Genomic DNA, 23,518 nt, shown 5'->3' on the forward strand with positions numbered 1-23,518 from the left:
AGTGCAAATGTCCTTATGGTAAAATGATTTTCTTCTTCTGGGTAAATGTCCAGTAATGAGATTGCAGGATCAAATGACAGGTCTAGTTTGAGTTCTTTGAGGATTTTCCACACTTCCTTCCAAAAAGGTTGTATTAGTTTGCAGTCCCACCAGCAATGTAAAAGTGTTCCCTTCTTTCCACATCCATGCCAGCATCTGCAGCTTTGAGATTTTGTGACGTGAGCCATTCTCACTGGGGTTAGGTGATATCTTAGGGTGGTTTTATTTTGCATTTCTTTGATAATTAGGGATGATGAGCATTTTTTCATATGTTTGTTAGCCATTCGTCTGTCTTTAGAGAAGGTTCTGTTCATCTCTCTGGCCCATTTATATATGGGATTATTGGCTTTTTTTATGTTGATTAATTTGAGTTCTCTGTAGATCATGGTTATCAAGCTTTTGGCTGATTCATAATATGCAAACATCTTTTCCCATTCTGATGATTGTCTGTTTGCATTGTCTCCTTTAGCTGTACAGAAGATATTTAATTTAATTAAGTCCCATTCGTTAATTTTGTTGTTGCTGCAATTGCCACTGAAGTCTTCTTCATAAAGTCTTTCCCCAGTCTAATACCTTCAAGTGTTTTCACCACACTTTCTTTGAGGATTTTTATTGTTTCGTGCCTTAGATTTAGATCTTTTATCCAATCTTGAATCAATTTTAGTGAGTGGAGAAAGGTGCGAGTCCAGTTTCAGTCTTTCACATGTGGTTGTCCAGTTCTCCCAGCATCATTTATTGAATAGGGATTCTTTCCCCAGTGTATGTTCTTGTTTGGTTTATCAAAGATTAGGTGGCTGTAAGATGTTTGTTTCATTTTATGGTTTTCTATTCGGTTCCAAATGTCTGTGCCTCTATTTTTGTGCCAATACCATGCTGTTTTGATCACTATGGACAGTCTAAAGTCTGATGCCCCCGGCTTTGTTTTTATTAAATAAGCATTGCTGTGGCTAAGGGTTTTTTTCTGGTTCCATACAAAACGACGAATTATTTTTTCCAAATCTTGAAAGTATGATTTTGATATTTTAATGGGGATTGCATTGAATCTGTAGATTGCTTTGGTAAGTATTCTTCCCAGCCATGAGCATGGTGTGTTCTTCCGTTTGTTGCTATCTTCTGCTATTTCTTTTCTTAGGGTTTCGTAGTTTTCTTTTTTCTTTTTCTTTCTCTCTTTCTTTTTTTTTTTTTAGTCAGAGTCTTAACTAAATCACCCCTCAGTAGATTGCTGTGGCGTCACAGCTCACAGCAACCCGAAACTCTTGGGCTTATGCGATTCTCTTGCCTCAGCTTCCCAAGTAGCTGGGACTATCGGTGCCTGCCACAACTCCCAGCTATTTTTGTTGTTGTTGTAGTTATCATTGTTATTTAGCAGGCCTGGGCCAGGTTCCAGTGTATGTGGCTGGCACCGTAATCACTGAGCGATGGGCGCTGAGCCTCATTTTCTTTATAGAGGTCCTTCACCTCTTTTTTAGGTATATTGCTAGGTATTTCATTTTTTTTGAAGCTACTGTGAAGGGAATTATGTCCTCGATTAGCTTCTCTTCTTGGCTGTTATTGGCATATAGAAAAGCTTCTGATTTATGGATATTGATTTTATATCCTGAGACATTACTGTATTTTTTGATCACTTCCTGGAGTCTTGTGGTTGAGTCTTTGGGGTTCTCTAAGTATAAGATCATATATTGTTGGCAAACAGAGTTTGACTTCCTCTGGATGTTTGGATGCACTTTATTTCCCAGAACTTTCAGCACCATGTTGAATAGTAGTGGTGATAGAGAACAGCCTGGTCTGGTTCCAGTTCTAAGTGGAAAAGCTTTTAGTTTCACTCCATTCAGTATAATATTACCTGTGGGTTTGTTGTAGATGGCTTCAATCAGATTAAAAAATGTGCCACCTATGCCTGTTTTCTTCAGAGATCTAATTAGGAAAGGATAGTGAATTTTATCGAATGCTTTTCTGCATCTATTGAGAGGATCATATGGTCTTTGTTTTTGCTTCTGTTGATATGGTGAATTATGTTTATATACTTGTGTATGTTAAACCAGCCTTGCATCCCTGGAATAAAACCTACTTGATTGTGAATAATGATTTTTTAATGTGTAGCAGTAATCTATTGGCTAGGATTTTATTGAGAAGTTTTGAATCTATATTCATTAGTGAAATTGGTCTGAAATTCTCCTTTTTAGTTGGGTCTTTTCCTGGTTTTGGTATCAAGGTGATATTTGCTTTGTAGAATGTGTTGGGGAAGATGCTTTCTTTCTCAGTTATTTTTTTGTTTTAGCAGGCCCAGGCTGGGTTCAAACCCACCAGCCCTGGAACATGTAGTCTGTGCCCTAACCTCTGCACTATGGGCACCTCCCCTCAGTTTTTTGGAATAATTTCTGCAGTATGGGTATAAGCTCTTCTTTGAAGGTTTGATAGAATTCTGGTGTGACACCATCTGGACCAGGGCTTGTTTTTGTTGGAGATTTTTTAAATTATTTTTTTTATGTCAATTCTTGAAATCAGTCTGTTCAAGAAATCTAGTTCTTCATGATTAAGTTTCGGGCGAGGATGATTTCAGGTATTTGTCCATTTCCTCCACATTGTCCAATTTCTGGGCATAGAGTTTCTTGTAGTACTCAGAGAGATGATCTCATGTATCTCTGGGGCATCTGTTGTTATTTCCCCTTTATCGTTCCTGATTGAGGCTATTAGAGATTTTACTTTTCTTTTTGTAGTTAATCTGGCCAGAGGTTACTGATTTTATTTATTTTTTCAAAAACCAACTTTTTATTTTGCTAATTTTCTGAATGATTCTTTTTTTTTTGCAACAGAGTCTCAAGGTGTCACCCTCGGTAGAGTGCTGTGGCGTCACAGCTCACAGCAACCTCAAACTCTTGGGCTTAAGTGATTCTCTTGCTTTAGCCTCCCAAATAGCTGGGACTACAGGTGCCTGCCACAATGCCTGGCTATTTTGTTGTTGTTGTTGTAGTTGTCATTGTTTTTTGTTTCTTTTTTAGCTGGCCTGGGCTGGGTTTGAACCTGCCAGCCTCAGTGTATATGGCCAGTGCCCTACCTACTGAACTATGAGCACTGCCTGAAGAATTCTTTTGTTTTCAACTTAATTAATTTCTGATTTAATTTTGGTCATTTCTTTTCTTCTGATGGGTCTGGGATTAAATAATTATTCATTTTCCATTTCCGTAAGATGGTTCATGAGTTTATTGATGTTTTTCAAGTTTGTTGATCTCTCTTTTTCTGTTTTTTTTTTTTTTTTTTGAATGTAGGCATCTAATGTGATAACTTGGCGCCTGTAGTACAGTGGTTACAATGCCAGCCACATACACCGAGGCTGGTGGGTTTGAACCTAGCCTGGGGCAGCTAAGCAACAGTGACAACTGCAACAGAAAAATAGTCAGGCATTGTGGCGGGCGCCTGTGGTCCCAGCTACTTGGGAGGCTGAGGCAAGAGAATTACTTAAACCCAAGAGTTGGAGGTTGCTGTGAGCTGTGATGCCATAGTACTCTACCGAGGGTGATGTAGTGAGACTCTGTCTCAAAAAAAAAAAAAAAACAGAGACTGCTTTTGGGGTGGCACCTGTGGCTCAGTGAGTAGGGCGCTGGCTCCATATACCGAGGGCGGGGGGTTCAAACCCAGCCCTGGCCAAACTGCAACAAAAACTTAGTTGAGTGTTGTGGCGGGTGCCTGTAGTGCCAGCTACTCGGGAGGCTGAGGCAAGAGAATCGCCTAAGCCCAAAAGCTGGAGGTTGCTATGTGCTATGATGCCATGGTACTCTACTGAGGGCAACAAAGTGAGACTGTGTCTCTTAAAAAAAAAAAAAGAGAGACTGCTTTTGCTGTATCTCACAGGTTTTGGTCACTTGTGTCTTCATTGTTTGAGGAATTCAGTAATTTCCTGTTTTATTTCTTCCTGAACTCAACTATCATTCAACATAAGGTTGTTTAATTTCTAAGTCTTTGTGTGGGGATGAACATTTTTGTTGGAGTTGAGTTTCACTTTTATTACCTTGAGAAATGCCTGAGAAAATACAAGGTGTAATTTCTGTTGTTCTAATTTTGCTGAAGTTTGATTTGTATCTTAGGATGTGGTCAGTTTTGGAGTATGTACTATGGGGTGATGAGAAAAATGTATATTCCTTAGCTTTGGGATGGTGTGTTCTGTATATGTCTATTGATGCCGTTTGTTCTAGGGTTACATTTAAGTCGTTGCATCTTTGTTTAATTTATGTTTAGAGGATCTGTCCAGTTCTGTCAGAGGGTTGTTAAAGTCCCCAACTATTATGGTGTTACAGGATATCATACTCAGACCCATCAAGGTCTGTTTCATAAATCTGGGAGCATTTAAGTTGGGTGTTTAATAAATATTTAAAATAGAAATGTCTTCTTATTGAATTATTCCTTTGACTAGTATAAAGTATCCATTTTTGTCTTTCTTAGTTTCTTTAAATCCACTTATATCTGAAAATAAGATTGCAAGCCCTCCTTTCTTCTGATTTCCATTTGCTTCAAATACTGTTTTCCTTCCCTTAACCCTGAGTCTTGATTTGTCCTTCAAGGCAAGGTATGTCTCTTGAAGACAGCATAGGGATGGCTTGTGTTGTTTTATCCAATCAGTCAGCCTGCGCCTCTTCAGTGGTGAGTTCAGTCCATTGACACTTACTGAGAGAATTATTAAGTGTGGTGGAGTTCTGTTCATTTTATTTTTTGTAACTCTGTTGTGTAGATTTATCCTTTGGGTCATTGTGGAAGCTATATTTTAACCTTTAGTTTCTGGGTGTGTTTACTTGCTGGTGGTCCATTGTGGTGGTCAGTGTTGTGAATAGGTCTGAGTATTTTCTGTAGAGCTGGTCTTGTGGCGAATTTCCTCAGTGCTTGTATATCTGCAAAAGATTTGATTTCTCCATCAATTTTGAAGCTTAGTTTTGCAGGAAACAGAATGTTGAAGGTGGATGACCATGCTCTTCTGGCTTGGAAGGTTTCAGTTCCTGTCATCCTGATGGCTCTGCCTCTGTATGTCAGTTGGCACTTACTCCTGGCTGCCTGCAGAACTTTTTATTTCATCTTGACTTTGGACAAGTTCTTTACAATGTGTCTTGGAGAGGTTCTGTTAGAGTTGAGATGATCTGGGGTTCAATATCCATCTGAAAGGAGTGTGTCAGGGTCTTTAGTAAAACTTGGGAAGTTTTCCTTTATGATGGTCTCCAGTAGGGGTTCCATTTCTTTGGAACAATCTTCTTCCCCTTCAGGAATCCCTATTATTCTTACATTTGAATGCTCATGGAGTCTTGTATTTCTCTCAGCGTTTGTTCTGCTTTCTCTCTCTTGGTTTTTGACACTTTTACTACCTGGGTTAACTCAAAAACTTTATCCTCTGGCTCTGAGGTTCTTTCTTCTCCGTGGTCTAATGTATTTTTTGATACTTTCTACTGCTTCTTTACATTTCCTAGTTGTCTCCTTCATTTCCTTAAGCTCTACTATATCCTTTCTATATTCTACATATCTCTTTTCTGACTTTTGGTTCTGTCTTTCCATTTTCTTGTTCATTTCTTTTATTGTCTTTAACATTAATATTGTCTGTTATCATCTATATTTTAAATTCCCTTTCTGTCAAGTGCATTAATTCTTTATAGGTAGAGTCTTCTGCAGTAGCTTCCTCATGGTCCTCAGGGGAGTTCTGTGTTGGTTTTTCATATTGCCTGAATTTGAAAACAGGCAATTTTCTGTTGCTTCCTCCTCATGTGTTCTTTCTGCTTGTTCACCTCCTTGTCCTCTTTTTTATTTCTCACTGCCTCCTCTGTTTTAAATAGAAGTGCTTGCTCTTGATGACAGTATGTTGCAATATGTCACTGAGACACCAGGTGGTGCAGTGTTTTTGTTTTTGTTTTTATGACACAGCACAACCAGAAACCTTTATGATCCTTATTCCAAATTTAGTTGTCTTCAGTGATTGCCTGATTATTTCCTTAGCAATCAGACCCTGCTGGGTTGGGATTTTAAAGCTCCCAAGAATCCTTCAGGGACAGGTCTCACAGTGCCCCCTACCTCCAGTTCTGTGGGGTGCAGGAGACCCCCAGCCTGTCCCAAGAGTGGAGTTCTGATCCCTGCAGGTGGAATTAAGATGGCTGTGCTTTAGGCCCCTGTAAGACCTTCCCACGACCTTCCCACAATGACAGCCCCTTGGCCACCAAGACCTTCCCAGTATGGCTGACTGCTTTGCCAGCCACCAAAACCTATGGCAAGTCCACTCCAACCATATTCATATCTGGTTGTTGTGTACTATTCAAGTCTGCCCACTCTTCCAAGCTTTCCACTCAAGGTGAAACTTCCCCCCAACAAGTGAAAACTCCAGAATGGCTTCCTCCCATCCCGGACCTCTGTAGGAGGTCAGACGATCCCAGCCAGTTGCAATCACTTGCCTAATTCATCAGATTTCCACTGCTCTGGATCATATGCTGTATCCCGTTCACCACCTCCTCGCTGTACCCCCTGAGCTGTCTCTGGGTAAAGTGCTTGTGCCAGGTGTGGCTGGGTTTTCTCTTTTTCCCCAGTTGTTCTAGGATAGCTCAGCTGAACTTTCCTTCTGTTTCCTTTTTGTTCCAATCCTAAGATTCTTACTTTTAAGAGAATAATCTAGTAGGGAGGGTAAGAAATGTGTATAGTGCTGGGGTGTAGTGACAGATACCTGTTAGGCAGGAGGATCACTTGAACCCCAGAAGTTTGAGAGAAGCTTGGGCAGCACAGTGGGACCCCATCTTGGAAAGTAAAATGAAATACATGTAAGCTTCTATGAAACCAGAGAAAACATGAATAGCCACAGTGAAAGAATGTGCAAAAGGCTAGAATCATACTTTAATTTAACTAGAAAAATGGGGGGCTATTTTTATAATCTTTCAGAAGGGTAACATTCTCTAAGCAACAAGAAGTCATAAAGGATTTTACAACATAAAAATGTGAAATTTCTAGATGGCAAAAGACCTCATTAAGAAAGACTAATAGGGAGAAGACAATCTATAAACAAAAGGTTAGTATGAAATATTAATATATAAAGATTTCCCATAAAATAATAAGGAAAGATAATCTAGTGGAAAAATAGGGAAATGACATAAATAGATAATTCATATAGTTAATGCAAATATCCAGTAAACAAGCTGTTCAACCTTCATATTAATCAAAACAATATAAATATTTCTTACAAATTGGCTTGATAATGACTTTTAAAAACTAATATGTAGCTAGCGTTAGCTAGGATGTAGGGAAACAGGCTTGCTCATGCACTATTAATGAGAAAGTGAATTGATACAGCCTTTCTAGAGGACAACTTAGCAATATTCATCAAACACATACATGCATATAGCCTCTTAACAACCCTGAGTCATGTGTATTTCTGATTTTGATAGTCATTGCTGAATTGTTCTTCAGGGTGGTCTTACCAGTTTACATTCCCAAAGAATCAGTCCTTTAGGAGGAAATATGCAGAAATGGTCATTGCAGTATTTTTTTGCAAGATCCAAAATTTTGAAATATGAGAAATCTTTATTTAGGTAGTTAATTTGTGACACACTATACCGTCAACTAGTATGCTATCATTTAAGATGGCATACGAAGACATTCATCTAATCTTGTTCCCTAGGCTGGTTACGGTGGCTCACGCCTGTAATCCTAGCATTGTGGGAGGCCGAGGTGGGTGGATTGCCTGAGCTCAGGAGTTTGAGACCAGCCTGTGCAAGAGTGAGACATTGTCTCTACTAAAAATTGAAAAACTAGCCCTGTGTTGTTGTGGGCACCTCTAGTCCCAGCTACTTGGGAGGCTGAGGCAAGAGGATCGCTCAACCCAGGAGTTTGAGGTTGCTGTGAGCTATGATGCCACTACACTCTACCCAGGGGCCAGCATGAGACTCTATCTCAAAATAAATAAATAAATAAAATAAAATAATCTTGTTCCCTCCCCAGACTCCTCTGAAAACATACTGATTTTAAGCACAGACCTATAAGGATGAGAAAAATAAGAGAGGATACTAAACAGCTAAACGTTATAAGGGGGAATATGGATGAATGGATGGATGGATGACTAGGTAGATGAATTGTAGGTAACTTAATATTCTGCGATAAAGCCAATACTAAGCTGGAATTGGAGAAATCTAAGAACTAGCCTGATTTACACCACAGATTCCTCAAAAGGCTCAGGATTCAGTAAGACGTGATTGAGAGACTTTTATTTTATGCAATGATTGCCTGTTCATATTTAAGAATTTAGAACTCTCAGGGGAGCATAAGCCAGACTATGACCAGAGATTCTGTTCAGCTTAATTTCTCCTGGAACCGCCATCTAATAGTGGTAACAGTGTTCTTTGTACAGTTAGGTGTGTGCTTGCTACTCAGTTTTGATATTCTCCTTCACATATTTTTTAGCCTGTCTTTTTGTTAATAAAATAATTAATTTGAGAAATTTTAAAAGGTGCATGACAAGGGTAAATAATATTTTTTCTTTTAAAGTATGTTTAATAACATTAGGCATCCAACTAGCTGGTGAAAATCCTGTGAGCAAAAAAGTTACACACAGTGTGAACATGTCATATCTATTATTAACAATAATTATTAGAAAGTGCCCCTTTGCATTTTATCACCCAGGAAGGTAGAATTACTTTACACATAAATATTTGGGTTAACTATCTATTTTAAGAGAATATCCATTTATCTTAATAACGAAAGCAACGACTCTGATAAATTATTTATCATATTTTAAACATCGACAGTCACTTCAGTTTAACTCATATGTCCTGCAAATGTTCTTTGAAATTTTATCATTGTTGGGATTGACAACTTGTTGAAAGATTTAGTGAATCATTGTACGTAGATAGTTTGCAGCTATATTTTAAAGATTATGTTTTTGTGAGGAAAATTATGTTTGTTAGACCATTCTTGACCACTTTACTGTCATAACTGTTTTTAGAAAAGACCAAATTAAACACCATAGTAAACTCCAAAGAAGGTTACTATAACTTTGCAGAATTAAAATATTTGTCATTAGAAAAAAAATTGTCCAGACTGTCATTTTTTCAGGTTGTATATTGCCAAGAAACACCTAGAGTTGAAGAGCAATAGAGTTTGTAATCACAAAACTAAGACCAACTCAGGGTGTCATTCCCACCATGTTCTTGGATCCTGCTTTAACTTGTCTAAACATACATTATCATATAAGAACACTCTTGGATTGGGCATGGTGCCTCATGCTGAACTCCCATACTTTGAGAGGCTGAGGTAAGAGGATCACTTGAGACCAGGCGTTCAGGACCAGGCTGGATAACTTAGTGAGACCCCATCTCTAAAAACATAGAAAGACCAGTGGAGCATGGTAGCAGTGCCTACAGTCCCAGCTACTCAGGAGACTGAGGTAAGAGGGGCGTGGAGCCAGGTTGCAGGAAGCTATGATCATTCTGGGTAAGAGTGAGACCATGTCTCAAAAAACAAACAAACAAAACACTGGTCTCAGTGCCTGTAGCACAGTGGTTATGGTGCTGGCCACGTACATCAAGGGTGGCGGGTTTGAACCTACCCCAGGTCAGCTAGACAATGACAGCAGCAACAAAAAATAGCCAGGCATTGTGGCAGGCACCTGTATTCCCGGCTACTTGGGAGGCTGGGGCAGGAGAATCACTTGAGCCCAAGAGTTGGAGGTTGCTGTGAGCTGTGATGCCACAGCACTCTACCGAGGGCAACATAGTGAAACTCTGTTTCAAAAAAAAAGTCTAACCAAGGAAGTGGGGACTAATAACCACTTATAAAAACTGGCTTCAACCAGCTTGTCCACTTTCTAGGTCACCTTACATAAACTGGCTAATTATATTACCATTTGCATTGCGGTTTTAAAATCACAATTGTTTTATTCTATGACAACTATATAAAGTAGAAAAGTAAGAGGAAACCCAATTCTAGGAATTGGTGCTCAAATTCTTAGTAAAAACCAACCCCTTCACCTTGAATATTCCTCTCCTCAATTAGTGCAACTTCATAGGAACAAAAACCCCTTCCTTTCGGACATCAGCTCTTTCTTTAGAGAGCATTTCTCTCACTTTTCATTTTCAATAAAAGCTGCTTCTTCTGGGTTTGTGTAGTGTATCCTAAAAATTCCTTTTTTCTCATGATCACCAAAAACCTGAATAAACCACCACTTTGAGCATGGTCACATCTCTATGGTGACTGTGATAGGACGTGGATAGTCAGCCTTGACTTGATTTGTCATTTTGTACTTTGAGGCAAACATATTCTTTGTGTTTCACCACTTTGCAGTTTCTCAGTGAATTACAGACATACAACCTTGCTCCATCTTGCTGACTGCAGCTCTGTTTTTCTTTCTTTTTTTTTTGTTTGTTTTTTGAGACACAGTCTCACTTTGTCACCCTTGGTAGAGTGCCATAGCATTACAGCTCCCAGCAACCTCAAACTCTTGGGCTTAAGCCATTCTCTTGCCTTAGCCTCCCAAGCAGCTGGGACTAGACTGCAGGCGCCTGCCACAGTGCCTGGCTATTTTGTTGTAGTTGTCATTGTTGTTTGGCAGGCCCAGGCTGGATTAGAACCCGCTAGCTCCGGTGTATGTGGCTGGCACCCTAACCACTGAGCTACAGGCGCTGGGCCCTGACTGCAGCTCTTGATGACCAATGTAATTGAGTCAGATTCAGTCGCCAGATGCTGGGTGCCGCTAGCCTAGGGACTGGCAGGGGATGTCCCTGTGTTGTGCAGGAGCCCACATACTCCTGCTCTAAGCCATGACACTTCCATGTCTAGCCTCTTCTGTTGGGCTTCATTCTTATTTCTCCATATTATTTCCCTATATTTGGGGACAAGAAGTTTACAACTTAATATACTGCCTTGCAAGGCAGGAATACCCTTATACTGCTTGCCTTTTAATGTTATCCAGTCTCTCTCTGTTTGCTGTGCTCATGCTGGGTTCCTGTGACAGGGTAACTGGAGAAAAAGAAAACTTGGACTGTGGTCATGCCTTATCAGACTCTTTATTATATGGCACAAACCTGAAAAAACTCCACTGGGAGGATGCTAACACTACCATTTACTCTTAAGAAACAGAACACTTTTTCTCTGTTAGTCCTCTTTACTTTCTTAAAGCCATAGATTTGTTACAACTGAAAAAAGAAAGGAATTTTTCAACCCATGGTAACACAGATCACAACATTCATATACAAATTAATGATTCTAATATTCTTTTTTATTAGGCAAAAGAGATTTCACTAGCAGACCTCCAGGAGAATTATATTGAGGCATTAAATAAATTAGTGTCTGAAAATCAACAACTACAGAAAGATTTGATGTATACTAAATCTCAGCTGGAGATTTCTACTCAGATGTGCAAAAAGCAAAATAACAGGATCTGTAAACCAACACACAGCAGAACAACTGCGTTCAAGAATACAGAGTTCAAGTAAAATTTCTTAAAAGTTTATTTAAGATGTATATTGGTGCAATATAATTTTCATTTCTTTGGAAATAATTTCTGAAAAAAAATTAAATCTTCATTGAAGGAGTCTGTTTAATTCTGAAGTACGGTGTGCACAGAGTAAAGCTACAGTCAGATCAGGAAATGAAAATGGGTAACATTGTCATTAAACCTCTAGATTTCTGTATAAACAACACCTTTATTCCCCTGAGCCTTTTTGTGCTGCCTTCCACCTCTTCCACCCCACTTGCCCTATAAGTAGAGTTTTTTTGTTTTTTTTTTATAAAAAGCTTCCTTTGTATTTTTTGTCAGTTGTTGGCTGTTACTGTAAGAAGTGAGCATTCAGTGAAAAGCCACCTCACTTCAGTCCCTACTGTGTGGCTTACATGTTTTCATACCAGAGCCTTTGCCACACCCTCAGCACTCACCCCCACCCTTCATGAGGTCAAGCACCGTCTCCTGCGCACAGACCTCTCCCTGTCCCAGCACCAACCGCACTGCGTAACACTGGCAGCTTGTCTTCCTTGATATGCAGAGTGCCAAAAAAAGGTATACGCATTTTAAGAAAGGGAAAAACCTATATTAAAATTGCAATACTCAATATATATTGATAACAAAAGGCGAATACAAGTCACATTTGACTTCTGTAGTTACCAAAGTAGTTACCATCAGAGTCCAGAAGAAGCAGAAGTAGCAGAACTTGTTGCTGTGTGAGACCTCCCAGATCTTCCCTTGGGCACATCACACATGTGTAGCACGCGCCTCCGACGTGGCATGAATGCATGCAGTTGTTAGGCGTGCTGGAGGTTCTGTTGCACATTCATGCCTCCATTGTCATTGTACTTCCGTAACATTTCCAATTCAAATACCACTTCTGAATGGTTTTCCACTCCTCAAACAGCAGTTGTGCTTCCACCATTTTTCTTGACTGTTCCGTCTGTCGCTTGGTGATGCCAGCATTCATTTAATTAACACCATCTTTTGAGGGAATGTCATAGTACACATTGCTGCCATAATTCAATTCAACTTTGAAAAGTAATACATAGATAACATCTCTTAACATGTGTATACCTTTTTTGGGTACTGTCTGTATTGTAATCATGTGAGGGCAGTATGAAAAAACACAGGGGGCTGCTCGTTTTCTAAAGTATAGCCTTATGAGTTAGTGTGTGTATTTTTAAGTGAACTTCCTACGACATTTCTATTGGAAAGAGAAAAGTTACTACAATTTTTCATTTGTCTTGTTTTCTAATCTGCTATCCAGGCCAACCCATGGCCAGCACAGACATGATGGAATAAAGACTGAGCACTACAAAACTGGTCTTCATTCTCCCACAGAACAAGCATCGGATAGTATGTCCAGGGTCCTAAGTCCCCAAAGTCCTCAAATTAGCCCTGGCAGCTCCACCATCTCTTTGCCTTCCTACTTTCTGGGTAAAACTCACTCTTTGCCTTCAGTGATAGACGCAAATGAAGCCAATTTGTCTGACACTGTATCTGGAAGTGTGAACGACCAGGAAGAGTTTATGTCTTCGGTATGGAAACTTTCTGATCTTACTAGTTTATTGATTATTTTAGTTCAATTTCTTTATTTTAAAGGTGAAGAGGGTGATTTTTCTGTTGTTGTTGTTACTGGTTTTCTGTCATAAGCACTCTTTTATATTATTATTATGTATTTGTATCTTATGGTTTTGTTTATGAAGGCACATTAAGCCAAGATTACTTTTCAGAGTACATCCTAGTTCTGAAATAGAAGTTACAGGTATTCATTTGTCTTTAAGCTTAATTGGAAATTCCCTTCCTGCCTTTTTCAGAGAGGCTTAATTTTCCACTGGAATGGTTGGTATAAGGAATATCTCTGGATGCCAAGATAGTCCTAAGCCATAGACGGTGAAGAAGGAAAAGAGGAACTGTTGGAAAGGGGAAAGGGAGTAGGCAGAGATGGAGGAAGGCAGGGTCTCTGACACGTGCAGAGCATGGCTTGGGTACCACAGATGGTGGTCCTGGTGCCATAGGCTGCCTTCGACGCTTTGCTGGCCCCCTGTTCTTTCCCCTGCTGCGCAGACTGCACCGTTGTTTTGCCTTCTACTCTGAAGCACTTGCCTTGGGGCCTTTATGTCCTGTCACCATCTATGGTCGTTTATCTGTGAAAGTTGATAAGTCTTCACTTACATGTAATTTTGAAATCCAAAGAAGCCCTGATGACTAACTTTCTTCCGAAGTTTAGCAGCAAAACTTTTTTGGCACTAACACCTTCCCTGACCTGAGCTGCTGTGAGACTATGCTTAGACAGTATTTATCCCACGCATTGTGAGTGTACGTATGTCCTGCTGCAGAAATATCAATGTATTTGACTATGGGATATTATCTCAGATTCCACTAAGGTGATACAGTTGGTCCTCATTATTCACAGATTCTGTATTTGTGGATTCTCTTATTCCTTGATACTCAGGGCACTTCACAGTCATTTGTGGATGTGTGCAGAGTGGCAAAGTGTTTGAGGTGCTGACTTGCACATTTCCAGCCAAGGTGGAGCGGGATGGGGCTCTGCCTTTTTCCTCAGTGCTCATATGAGGTGACCAGAGGACAGAGATTGTAGCGGTAGGGGTAACTCAGCGTAGCACAAGAAGCTCCGCTTGGGCCCTCTGGACAGAGTTTTAATCCCAGCTCTGCTATGGTTAGTAGGGTGGCTTCAGGTGAGTCATTTACCAATTCTGAATCTATGTCTCTTTTGTAAAATGAAGAATGTAGAATCTATAATTGAACTATTTCTAGGATTTGGTATTACAATCTGTATGTCGGGTGTGTGTGTGTGTGTGTGTGTGTGTGTGTGTGTGTGTATTTCCCCTGGGGCCAGTGATTTCTGTATTCACTAATTCAGTGTTCAGGGTGAGTTTGTAGGATACAGCTACTGTCAATGAGGAGTGACTGCATATGGCATAATACCATCGACCCCAAGGGTTTCAGATAAGAGACTATGGACTGGAATTTTTGAGAGAGAAAATATGATTTTAGCTGGCACCTTAATTTATTTTTGGTAAATTTTTTGTGCTTTGAAATGAAAGCGATATATATAGGTTTTTAAAATAAGTTTGAAATAATGGACATTAACTATATTCTCTCCTGGGATATAGAAGGATATAAATCTAAATTGAAATATTTTTCAGACCAATATATTTAGACTAATATTTCAGTCTAATATTTATATTTCAGTCTAATATATTTATATGACACTTTATATTAATATAACTTTAGCCAGAGAGAACTGCATTAATTTTTTCAGAACTTAACTGATTTTTTTTCTTTTACTACTGTTGTCATTAGGATGAAAATAAAAAATATTTTCAGAGGAAAAAAATTACCTTTTAATATTGCCAGTTAGAAAATATCATAAACAGGGTGTCTTAGAAATGTGATGTTCTACTTTCCTATACATGGCAACATTTGTTTCTCTTCCAGTGTTCCTTGCCTGTGTCTCCCCTTAGTTCAATAGCTACCAGATTTTTGGAAGAGGAGGAGCTGAGGTCTCACCACATTCTGGAGCGCCTGGATGCTCATATTGAAGAACTAAAAAGAGAGAGTGAAAAGACAGTGAGACAATTCACAGCTCTAAAGTAGCCCTTAAAAAAATCACAAACTTGGAAATAAAAATAAACACCAAAGAGTTATTGTCCTCTGAAGTAGCAGCTCTCTAACAACAGGCACGTAGAGCATTACAAAGAGGATACATACGCAAGCAGTGGTGAAGAAATCTGGAAAACTGATACTTTCTTAGACATTTTCACTGCACTGGTTTGTTTGAAGGACTTCTTCCAGCAATAATCTGAGAATAAACCATTTTGATAGACTTTTTTCTCATATGAATATTTATCATAAGGTTATAGTTTATCTTGCTGACTTAAATGTGACTAGTTATGTATTAATAAAGATTTAATGACACATATTGCAAATAAAGTAACTGCAGAAACTTCCTTTAAGGGAAGTGTGTGGTAGCAGCATGGTTCTAAGGGCCAGACAGATCTGGGTTGACAGTCTGGTTTTGCCACTAGCCAACTGAGCTGGTTATTTACTGGATTGGTGTTCACTTGCTAGCTAGTGGGGTTGGTGACATATAGAGTAGGGCTGGCAGTGGATACAGGGGGCTGTGCTGAAGAACCTTGGCAAGGAGCACTCTCTTGCTCAAAGTTCAAGTAAGAGAGAAGTGTAACGTCCAAATCACTTGTGGAGCCTGCAGGGCCTGGATAACCTGGCCCTGCCTATATTACCCACAGCATTATCCTTCCTCCTGCTCCACCCATGCTAGTCTCCCTTCTGTTTCCTGAGTTCAGCAAGCTTTAACCTGTTAGGGCCTTTACTTGGGGTTTGCCCGGAAAGTTCCCTTCTCTCCTCCCCTGTCCTCAGGCCTGCACTCTGGCGTTCCCTGACCACTGCTTCCCAAGCTGCTGCTCCCTGTTTCTCTAGCTCGCTGTCCCACCTCTTTCCTTCATAGTACTCAACAACTCTGAAATCATTTCATAACTTGATTGATGTTTTCATTGTATCTATTTCTACCCTTAAACTCATTGAGAGGCAAGGACTTTGCTTGTCTGATTCATGGTGGGCTTTTACCCAGCACTTAGGAGGGGCTCAGATCATTGGAACCCATGCCTAAATGTCCTTCCTCAGGGGCACCAAATTGCCTCCTTCATGCTGTGGTAGATGCTGTCCTTTGGATTTGCCTTGTCTTCTCTCATACTGTCATTTGGCCACTTCTGCCTGCCTTGACAAAGCTTTCCCTCACCCTCTGACCAGGCTCGGAGAGTTTCTCTTCCTTGCTCTCACAGCACCCTGTGTGTGCGCCTCTCCAAGCACTGACCGCACTGCTGTCCTCTTTTTGTTCTGTTGGGCTGGGTCCTGCCTACAGCCTCAGCATGCTGCCTAATGTAATAGATGCTGAGCAGATACACTGGGTGGATGGAAATCACTGCTTTTCTGGACTTTGTTGTATTTATCTGTAAAATGGGAATAATACCTAATGAAGTTGAGAGGATTTACTGAAAATGTATTTCTGAAAGTGCTTTGCAGACTCTACAAGTGTTATATGGATTGCTATAAGGGGATTTCTGAGTCTCAGATGTTCCTCAGCTTCAGCTTAAAATCTGCAGGCAATGACCTGTTTCTGAAATGTTCACATTATTTGTTGACACTAAGGAACAGTGACAGACCCTGCAGTCACTGGAAATACTTAAGGAATCATGAGGTATTTTCTTAAATGCAGACTGTGTTTTCTAAAGTAAAGTAACTAATTGTCTACATTTGTCAGAACATTTGATTATAGTTTAATGTCTCAATTTCATTTTTCAAAAAGATACGCCAAATATTAAAATGTGTTGCAACTAAATTTTAGTTTCTTAACATTTTACAAAATCCCTTGGTGCTCAGTCTCCCCGAGTGAGATGAAAAGATGAAGGGTCTGCAGTCTGCTTTTGGTGTTTATGGATGGTGTTTTGTTGGGTGAGTTATTTCATTTTCTTTGTCCTGCATTTCCAGTGAATTTTCATCTGGATTCCTATGCAGATTTTAGCTGAAGAGGGCAAAGATGAGTTCCCACAGTCAGCTGGGCACTACCTTCCCATGGAGCCTCATATGATCTCAATGAACAGAAGCGGCAGTGAGTGTCATTATTCCCATTTCACAGGGAGGGTTTAGGTGGTTTGTTGAGGGTTCCAAAGTCCCGACTCCAATAGAGCTTAGGGTTAGAGACTGTGGACTCTGCAGGCAAAGACCCTGTTCCTATTATTAACATTAGTTAAATTATTAATCTTCATAAAAACCCTATTTTTACTGCATCCATTGTATAGATAAGAGAACTGAGGCATCAGAATGGTTAACTGCAAGTTAACCTTAACAGTTTTCTTATCTACACAATGGATGCCATATAAATAGGGTTTTTATGAAGATTATTTAACTAATGTTAATATTTTTAAGGCACTTAGAAAACTCCCTGGCATAGTATGTACTATGAAAGTATTTTTTTTATTAGAAAAAATACTACAACACTACTTAACACCAAACAATCTTATCTTCTCTTTTATATTATACACATAACATCTGGGAAACCATGGCTGAAGGTTTTCTGTTTGCAAATTACCCTTGAGTCCAATGCCTTAAAGTTACAGATGAGAAAAATACCCATAAAATAAGCTCTATGTTGGTGAGGACATAGGTTAAGCAAACAGTTGGCAAGAACAGCATTGAAGTGCAGAATGACAAAGTTTAGAAAAAGAAATTTGTCAGCTTGACCCAAAATGTTTTGAAATAGTCTACAAAAATTCATCAAAAAGAAACAATGGAATCAGGACAAAGGGAAAGTGAGGGCTGTAAACACGGGCTCACAAATGAATCCAATTGTTTGGTCCAGTTTCTAGAGGCAGACAGCTAATTTACCTCTGAGGAGCAGAGGAGAAAACACTTAAACATTCTTTATGGTATGGTTTAAAAGAAGCACAGCTTTTTCTGAGTGTGCATATAAGCATTTGGTAAGGTATATTGCACATTAAGAGAGGACCTACAATACTTTGAAACTGGAAATAAAATAATCTGTGTAGCTTCCCTACAGTGCTCTTCCCTGTGGCTGATGGCATCAGGCAGAAGTCCAATCGAGGGGAACCTATTCTGAGAGGGTCCCACCTATGATGGTGTAAAGCTCTTGTGGCCAGGCTTGATCAAAGGGCCAAATTGAGAGGAGTGATGGACTGCAAGCCTTTAAAGTAATTCTCTGTGAAAGCTATTTCTCCACAGTGCAATTTTGATAATTTGAACAACAGTTCACACTGTTTTTCTCCATAGGAACCTACAATTTGGGAATTGTATGTTGCCAAGTAAGGCCAGGTTCAATGATTTGACAACCATCCAATCACAAGTAGGTTTGTACTCCTCTTATGAAAAGAAAGAATCTAATCTAGGTAATGATTGAATGATAGAATGTCTAGGAACTCCCTGATATTAAATGCAAAATATATAAATGTGCATATGCGTTTTTTTCTGGGGAGAGAGTCCATAGTTTTCATTAGATTCTTAAAGATACCTCTGAGCTTTACTAAAGGTGATCAAGAACCACAACTTTAGGAACTAGAGCAGTGATTTTCAGCTGGTATGTGGTGGCACACTGATGTGCCATGACAGGATCTTAGAGTGACATGGAAATTCTTAAAGATCATTATTTTTGAAAGAAGTCCAAAGCACAGCTGTTGCCCTGAGTAGAGTGCCGTAGTGTTACAGCTCACAGCAACCTCTAGCTCTTGGGCTTAAGTGATTCTCTTGCCTCGGCCTCCCAAGTAGCTGGGACTGCAGGCGCCCGCCACTTTTTTGTTGTTGTTGTTGCAGTTGTCATTGTTGGTTTAGCTGGCCTGGGCTGGGTTTGAACCCGCCAGCCTTGGTACATGTGGCCAGCACTCTACCCACTGAGCTACGGGCACTGCCCTATATATATATTTCCTCTTTTTTTTTTTTTTTTTTGATCAACATAATGTAAGTGTGCTGTGGAAGTTTAACTATAGGTTCAAGTGCGCCATGAGATAAAAAAGGTTGAAGAACCCTGGACTAAAGTCTTCCAGAAAGGTATCCTGTTTCCTGGGGAAAGAAATGAAATTTGGGAAGTCCCCCAGTCTCTGCTGAAGCTGTGTTTTGAAGTACAGTTTGAACAGTCATTCAAAATTCAAGCGTTTCAATAATAAAAAGACAACCCAATTTAAAAGTGGGCAAAGCATCTGAATAGACATTTCTCCAAAGCTGTACAGACGATAGTAAGCACATGAAAGATACTCAACATCATTAGTCATCAGAGAAATGCAAGTCCAAACCAAAGTGAGACACTAGTACACAACCATTACAATAAAAAAAAGGTGAACAAGAACAAGGGTCGAGGGTGTACAGAAATTGGAATATTCACATGTGGCTGATGGGAATATCAAATAGTGCAGTCACTTTGGAAAAACAGTTTGGCAATTCCTGAAATATTTAAATGCAGCGGGGAGTGGAGAGCAGAGTGGAGGGAGAGGAAAGGAGGGAGGTGGATTGGTAAGCTCTTCCTAAGAAGCACAATGTAAGCATATATGGCATACCTTCTGGGGGAAGGGCTCAACTACAAGTTGGACTTTACCTAACAAAGGCAAATAATGTAACCTAATTGTTTGTACCTTCATTTTTATCTGAAATTTTAAAAAAACTTGAAGGAGAAAAAAACCCCACACACATCTGGCTGGATGCTGCAGCATGCAGCTGAAGTACCAACTCCTGGGGCCAGGGCTGAAGCAGGAGAATTGCATGATCCCAGGAGTTCAAGTCTAGCCTGGGTGACCTATCTCTAAAATAATAAAAACCCTGCAGAAAATATTTAAATTTAGAGTTTCCATATTACTCAGCAACTACATTCTTGGGTACATACCTGAGCAAAATTAAAACATTTCTGCACAGAGTTGTATGCAAATGTTCATAGCAGCATTATCCATAATAGTCCCCAAATGGGAGTAACCTAAGTGTTCATCACTGATGAATAAACAAAATGTACTCAGGCTCAGGCCTGTAGCACGGAGGTTACAGTGCCAGCCACACACACTGAGAATGGCAGGTTCAAAACCAGCCCAGGCCTGCTAACCAATGACAACGGCAACAACAACAACAAAAATAGCCAGGCGTTGTGGTGGGCGCCTGTAGTCCCAGCTACCTGGGAGGCTGAGGCAAGAGAATAACTTAAGCCCAAGAGTTTGAGGTTGCTGTGAGCTGTGACGCCGTGGCACTCTACTGAGGGCGACATAGTGAGACCCTGTCTCAAAAAACAAACAAAATGCACTCATGTTAATTGGAAATAAACCAAAACTGTGGTATAATCATATAATAGAATGTTACTTGGGAATAAAGAGGAATGAAGTCTTACTGATGTCACAGCTTGGTTGAGCCTTGAAAATACTGCGCTAAGTGATGGAAGCAAGTCACAAAATTTCACAAATTGTATGATTCCATTTATATGAAATGCTCAGAATAGAGAAATCCGTAGAGACAGAGAGGAGATTGGTAGTTGCTAGGGGCTGGTGGTGGGGTGGGGTGTGGATAGGGGGATTGGCGGGTGAAGTGTGAAGTGAATGGAGTTTCTTTTTGTGGTTATGGAAATGTTATAAGATGGATTGTGGTGATGACTGCACAGCTCTGAATATAACACAACTAAACCCATTGGATTGTACATTTTAAATGGGTGAATTATATGGCACGTGAATTTCATCTTAATAACTGTTACCAAAAAAAGTCTTTGATGCATGGCAACACCTAAAAATTAAGTTTATACTCAGAAAACCTCAAAGCACTTATAGCACATGCTATTCTAAATTTCTTGTTTCCAGCTCTCAGCTCACAGTGAGGGGCCTCAGTGGTACCCCTCTTGGAGAAAGCAACGATCAAGCACCGTCTGTGGATGACGGCTTGGGGAGTGGGGCAGGTCAGCACCCAAGATAATGGGGGTCACTGGGCCTGAGCCTGCACATCCTGGGGCTCCTGCTGCTGTGGTGGGAATGGGTTTGGTGCTGCTGCCTGCTAGGGGAGCAGCTTCCAGGGCTATGGAGGGTGCTGGCAGCAAAGTCCACTCTTCAGCCTGGCAGTTTCTTGGCTAAGTACATTTTAAGAAGGTGCTGGAGGGGTGCTTGGCATTAACCTCAGTGGTGAGGGGAGGGCTGTTTACAGAGAGGGCTGTAGACCACTGATGAGGAAATGTGAGAATCTGGACTCGTGCCCTAAGACTGGTTGGCAAGCCCTTCCATGTCTCTGCAAGTATGATGGGGCAGAGTAGAGACATTAGCTACCCCCGCTTGCTTTCTTCAGCTTGGAAAACAGATCAGCTAAGGCACCCTGCGACATGAGTCTGCCGAGGCCTTTTCTGGAATGGCCACTTCTTTGAGAGGCATCCAGTGTAGAAGGGCTCATTGCTAGTCCCAGAGCTCTCCTGATTCTCATGGCACTGGCTTTGGAAGCCCTCTGGGCTACTGGCGGGCAGCTCATGGATTCGTCTTGCCCCATAACATAAACCCAAATGACCACTAGTCCCCGAGCTTCCTGTCATTTAGGACATGCGTTTCAGATCCTCAGCCTAGAGCAAATACCCCAAGCTAGCCCAGAAGAGTTATCTTCCAGTTCGTCCCTTCAGCCACGGTGGAGCCCAGCCCATGGTCCCAACAAGAGCACGAACTCCAGCCCTACAGGTCTCCATGTAACCCAGTGGGGGTGGCGGCTGGGCAGGGGGCCCTGTGGCTTCCCCAGTGAATTCCCCTCTCCTGCATGAAATGCTCCTCAGCCCAGCGTGGAGCCTCAACAGCACCCTTGTTCCGTTAATAAATGCTGGACCTGAGCAAAGGATGGGAAAGGTTCCAGATTCCTGATGTGTTCAACTTGCCACCTCCGGCATGAGCTACAACTTATAAACCAAGAAGGAAAGCATCACGTGGTCTATTTATTTTGCTTCCAAAAGATTTAACATTAACATATTGTTTAACGATATCAAGCAGTTCCAGTATCTTCCTAGGCTACTAAGTCATTCCTTAAATGACTCCATTTCTCCAACTGTTTCCCAGAGATCTGAAATGCTTAAAGTATTAATAAATGTTCTTTAAGAAGACACTAAAGCAGAATGAGAGACAGCACACCATATCCCCCAGGGCCAGGTCAGCCCTGATGGAACTGGGAGAGTCCTCTCTCCCTCCCACTGGCTGGGATCCCTCCCAGGGCTTCTCCTATTGCTTCCTAAATGGACTAGGAGCTGGCTTTAGGTACTTAGAGACTCTTAACCTTTTTTTGTGCCAGGAATTACCCTGGCGGAGTTGTAGAGTGGTAAGTCTGTCACTTACCCGGCTTTTGAAGCAGTAATGTATGAAAATATTGTGAGATGTCTGCAACATATGAAAATAATCTGTGATTTCTATCAGAATAAAGCCACAGGTCCTGCTACCACTACAGCGCTTTATGGTCTGCAATCAAAATAGAAGGAAAGCTAATTTTCAGTCAGAAGTTATTGAAAATAGTGATGTCAGTTTTTCCACCCAAGTTCATGGAGCCCTCACTTGTATCTTTGGGCTCCTTGGGGGTTGTCCGTGGACTCCAGGTGAAGCATTTAGAGGCTTACTTATGTTCCTGGTCACTCTGATGCACTTGTTTGGGGTCGGCCATGACTCCAATGACTTAGTCTTTAACTGGGCTGAGATAACAAATTGACTTATCCAAGAAAGGAATCCTTCTTCATTTCTTCACTCACCACATACTTCTGGGCATTTTAGAAAACTATCGTTCTTCCAACAATCAGGGCATTCTTCCTGGGTTATAGGTAGACCTCAGCGTCTCGGAAGCCCTCAGCCTTTGGGGAGGAGCGCTCAAACCTCCTGGGGCTCCATGGTCCCCAGGGGCAGGTCACAGGCCCACTGAGTAATAGGCAGCATCTTGGGCGGGCTGCATGTGATCAAGGAGAAACTGGACCCTTCAGACATCTCTTCCGGCAGAGCTAAAGAGGGTGTTACTGTCCCTTGTAGACAAGGGACCCACAGCACTACTGGAGGAGCCAGTGTCCTTCATGCCCCACTTGCCACTGGGGTGAGGGGAGACAGGAGAGAGGGGAAGTTGGTGTTCAGGGACCAGACAGACCTCAGGTGAGAGCAACTCTAGGTGGCAATCCCAGATTTGTCTTTATGAAACAACCCAATGGTTGCTGAATCTTTCTGGAATCTCAAGACATGTATTTTGTTTACTTGATCTAAAATGAAATACTACAAATAAGGCCAAAAGTGTTATCTGGCACTGTGTTAGTTAATTCTGTCTGTCTGCTGTTGGTATACTCTGCTGTCTCTCGCCTTGAACCAGCTATAGGAAGCCTGCTCCAACAAGAAAGTGTTTCTCGTCTTTTTACCACTGGATCAAAAAATGTTTGATTGGATTAAAAATCTATCTGTAGTATCATTAAGAATTTCAACAATTTCCTCTTCTTCAGTGAAAGAAGAGGAATCTCAGTCTTTACACACA

General features: G+C 40.8%; 1 protein-coding gene across 7 annotated transcripts in view; it reads left to right on the forward strand.

Moving 5' to 3' along the window:
* CEP63 (centrosomal protein 63) overlaps positions 1-15,335 on the forward strand; it is a 65,708-nt gene extending 50,373 nt beyond the window's left edge. For 4 of the 7 annotated variants that reach the window (XM_053599258.1, XM_053599260.1, XM_053599259.1 and 1 more), the window contains exons 13-15: positions 11,268-11,473; positions 12,753-13,023; positions 14,948-15,335. In XM_053599258.1, the coding sequence (XP_053455233.1) occupies positions 11,268-11,473; positions 12,753-13,023; positions 14,948-15,106 (636 nt within the window). In that variant the 3' untranslated portion in view covers positions 15,107-15,335. The remainder of the gene's footprint in view (positions 1-11,267; positions 11,474-12,752; positions 13,024-14,947) is intronic. The other 3 variants (XM_053599261.1, XM_053599262.1, XM_053599263.1) reach the window with 1 other exon arrangement.
* The last annotated feature ends 8,183 nt before the right edge of the window (positions 15,336-23,518 follow it).

This window comes from Nycticebus coucang, chromosome 8 (genome assembly GCF_027406575.1).
Source record: "Nycticebus coucang isolate mNycCou1 chromosome 8, mNycCou1.pri, whole genome shotgun sequence".
NCBI lineage: Eukaryota > Metazoa > Chordata > Mammalia > Primates > Lorisidae > Nycticebus > Nycticebus coucang.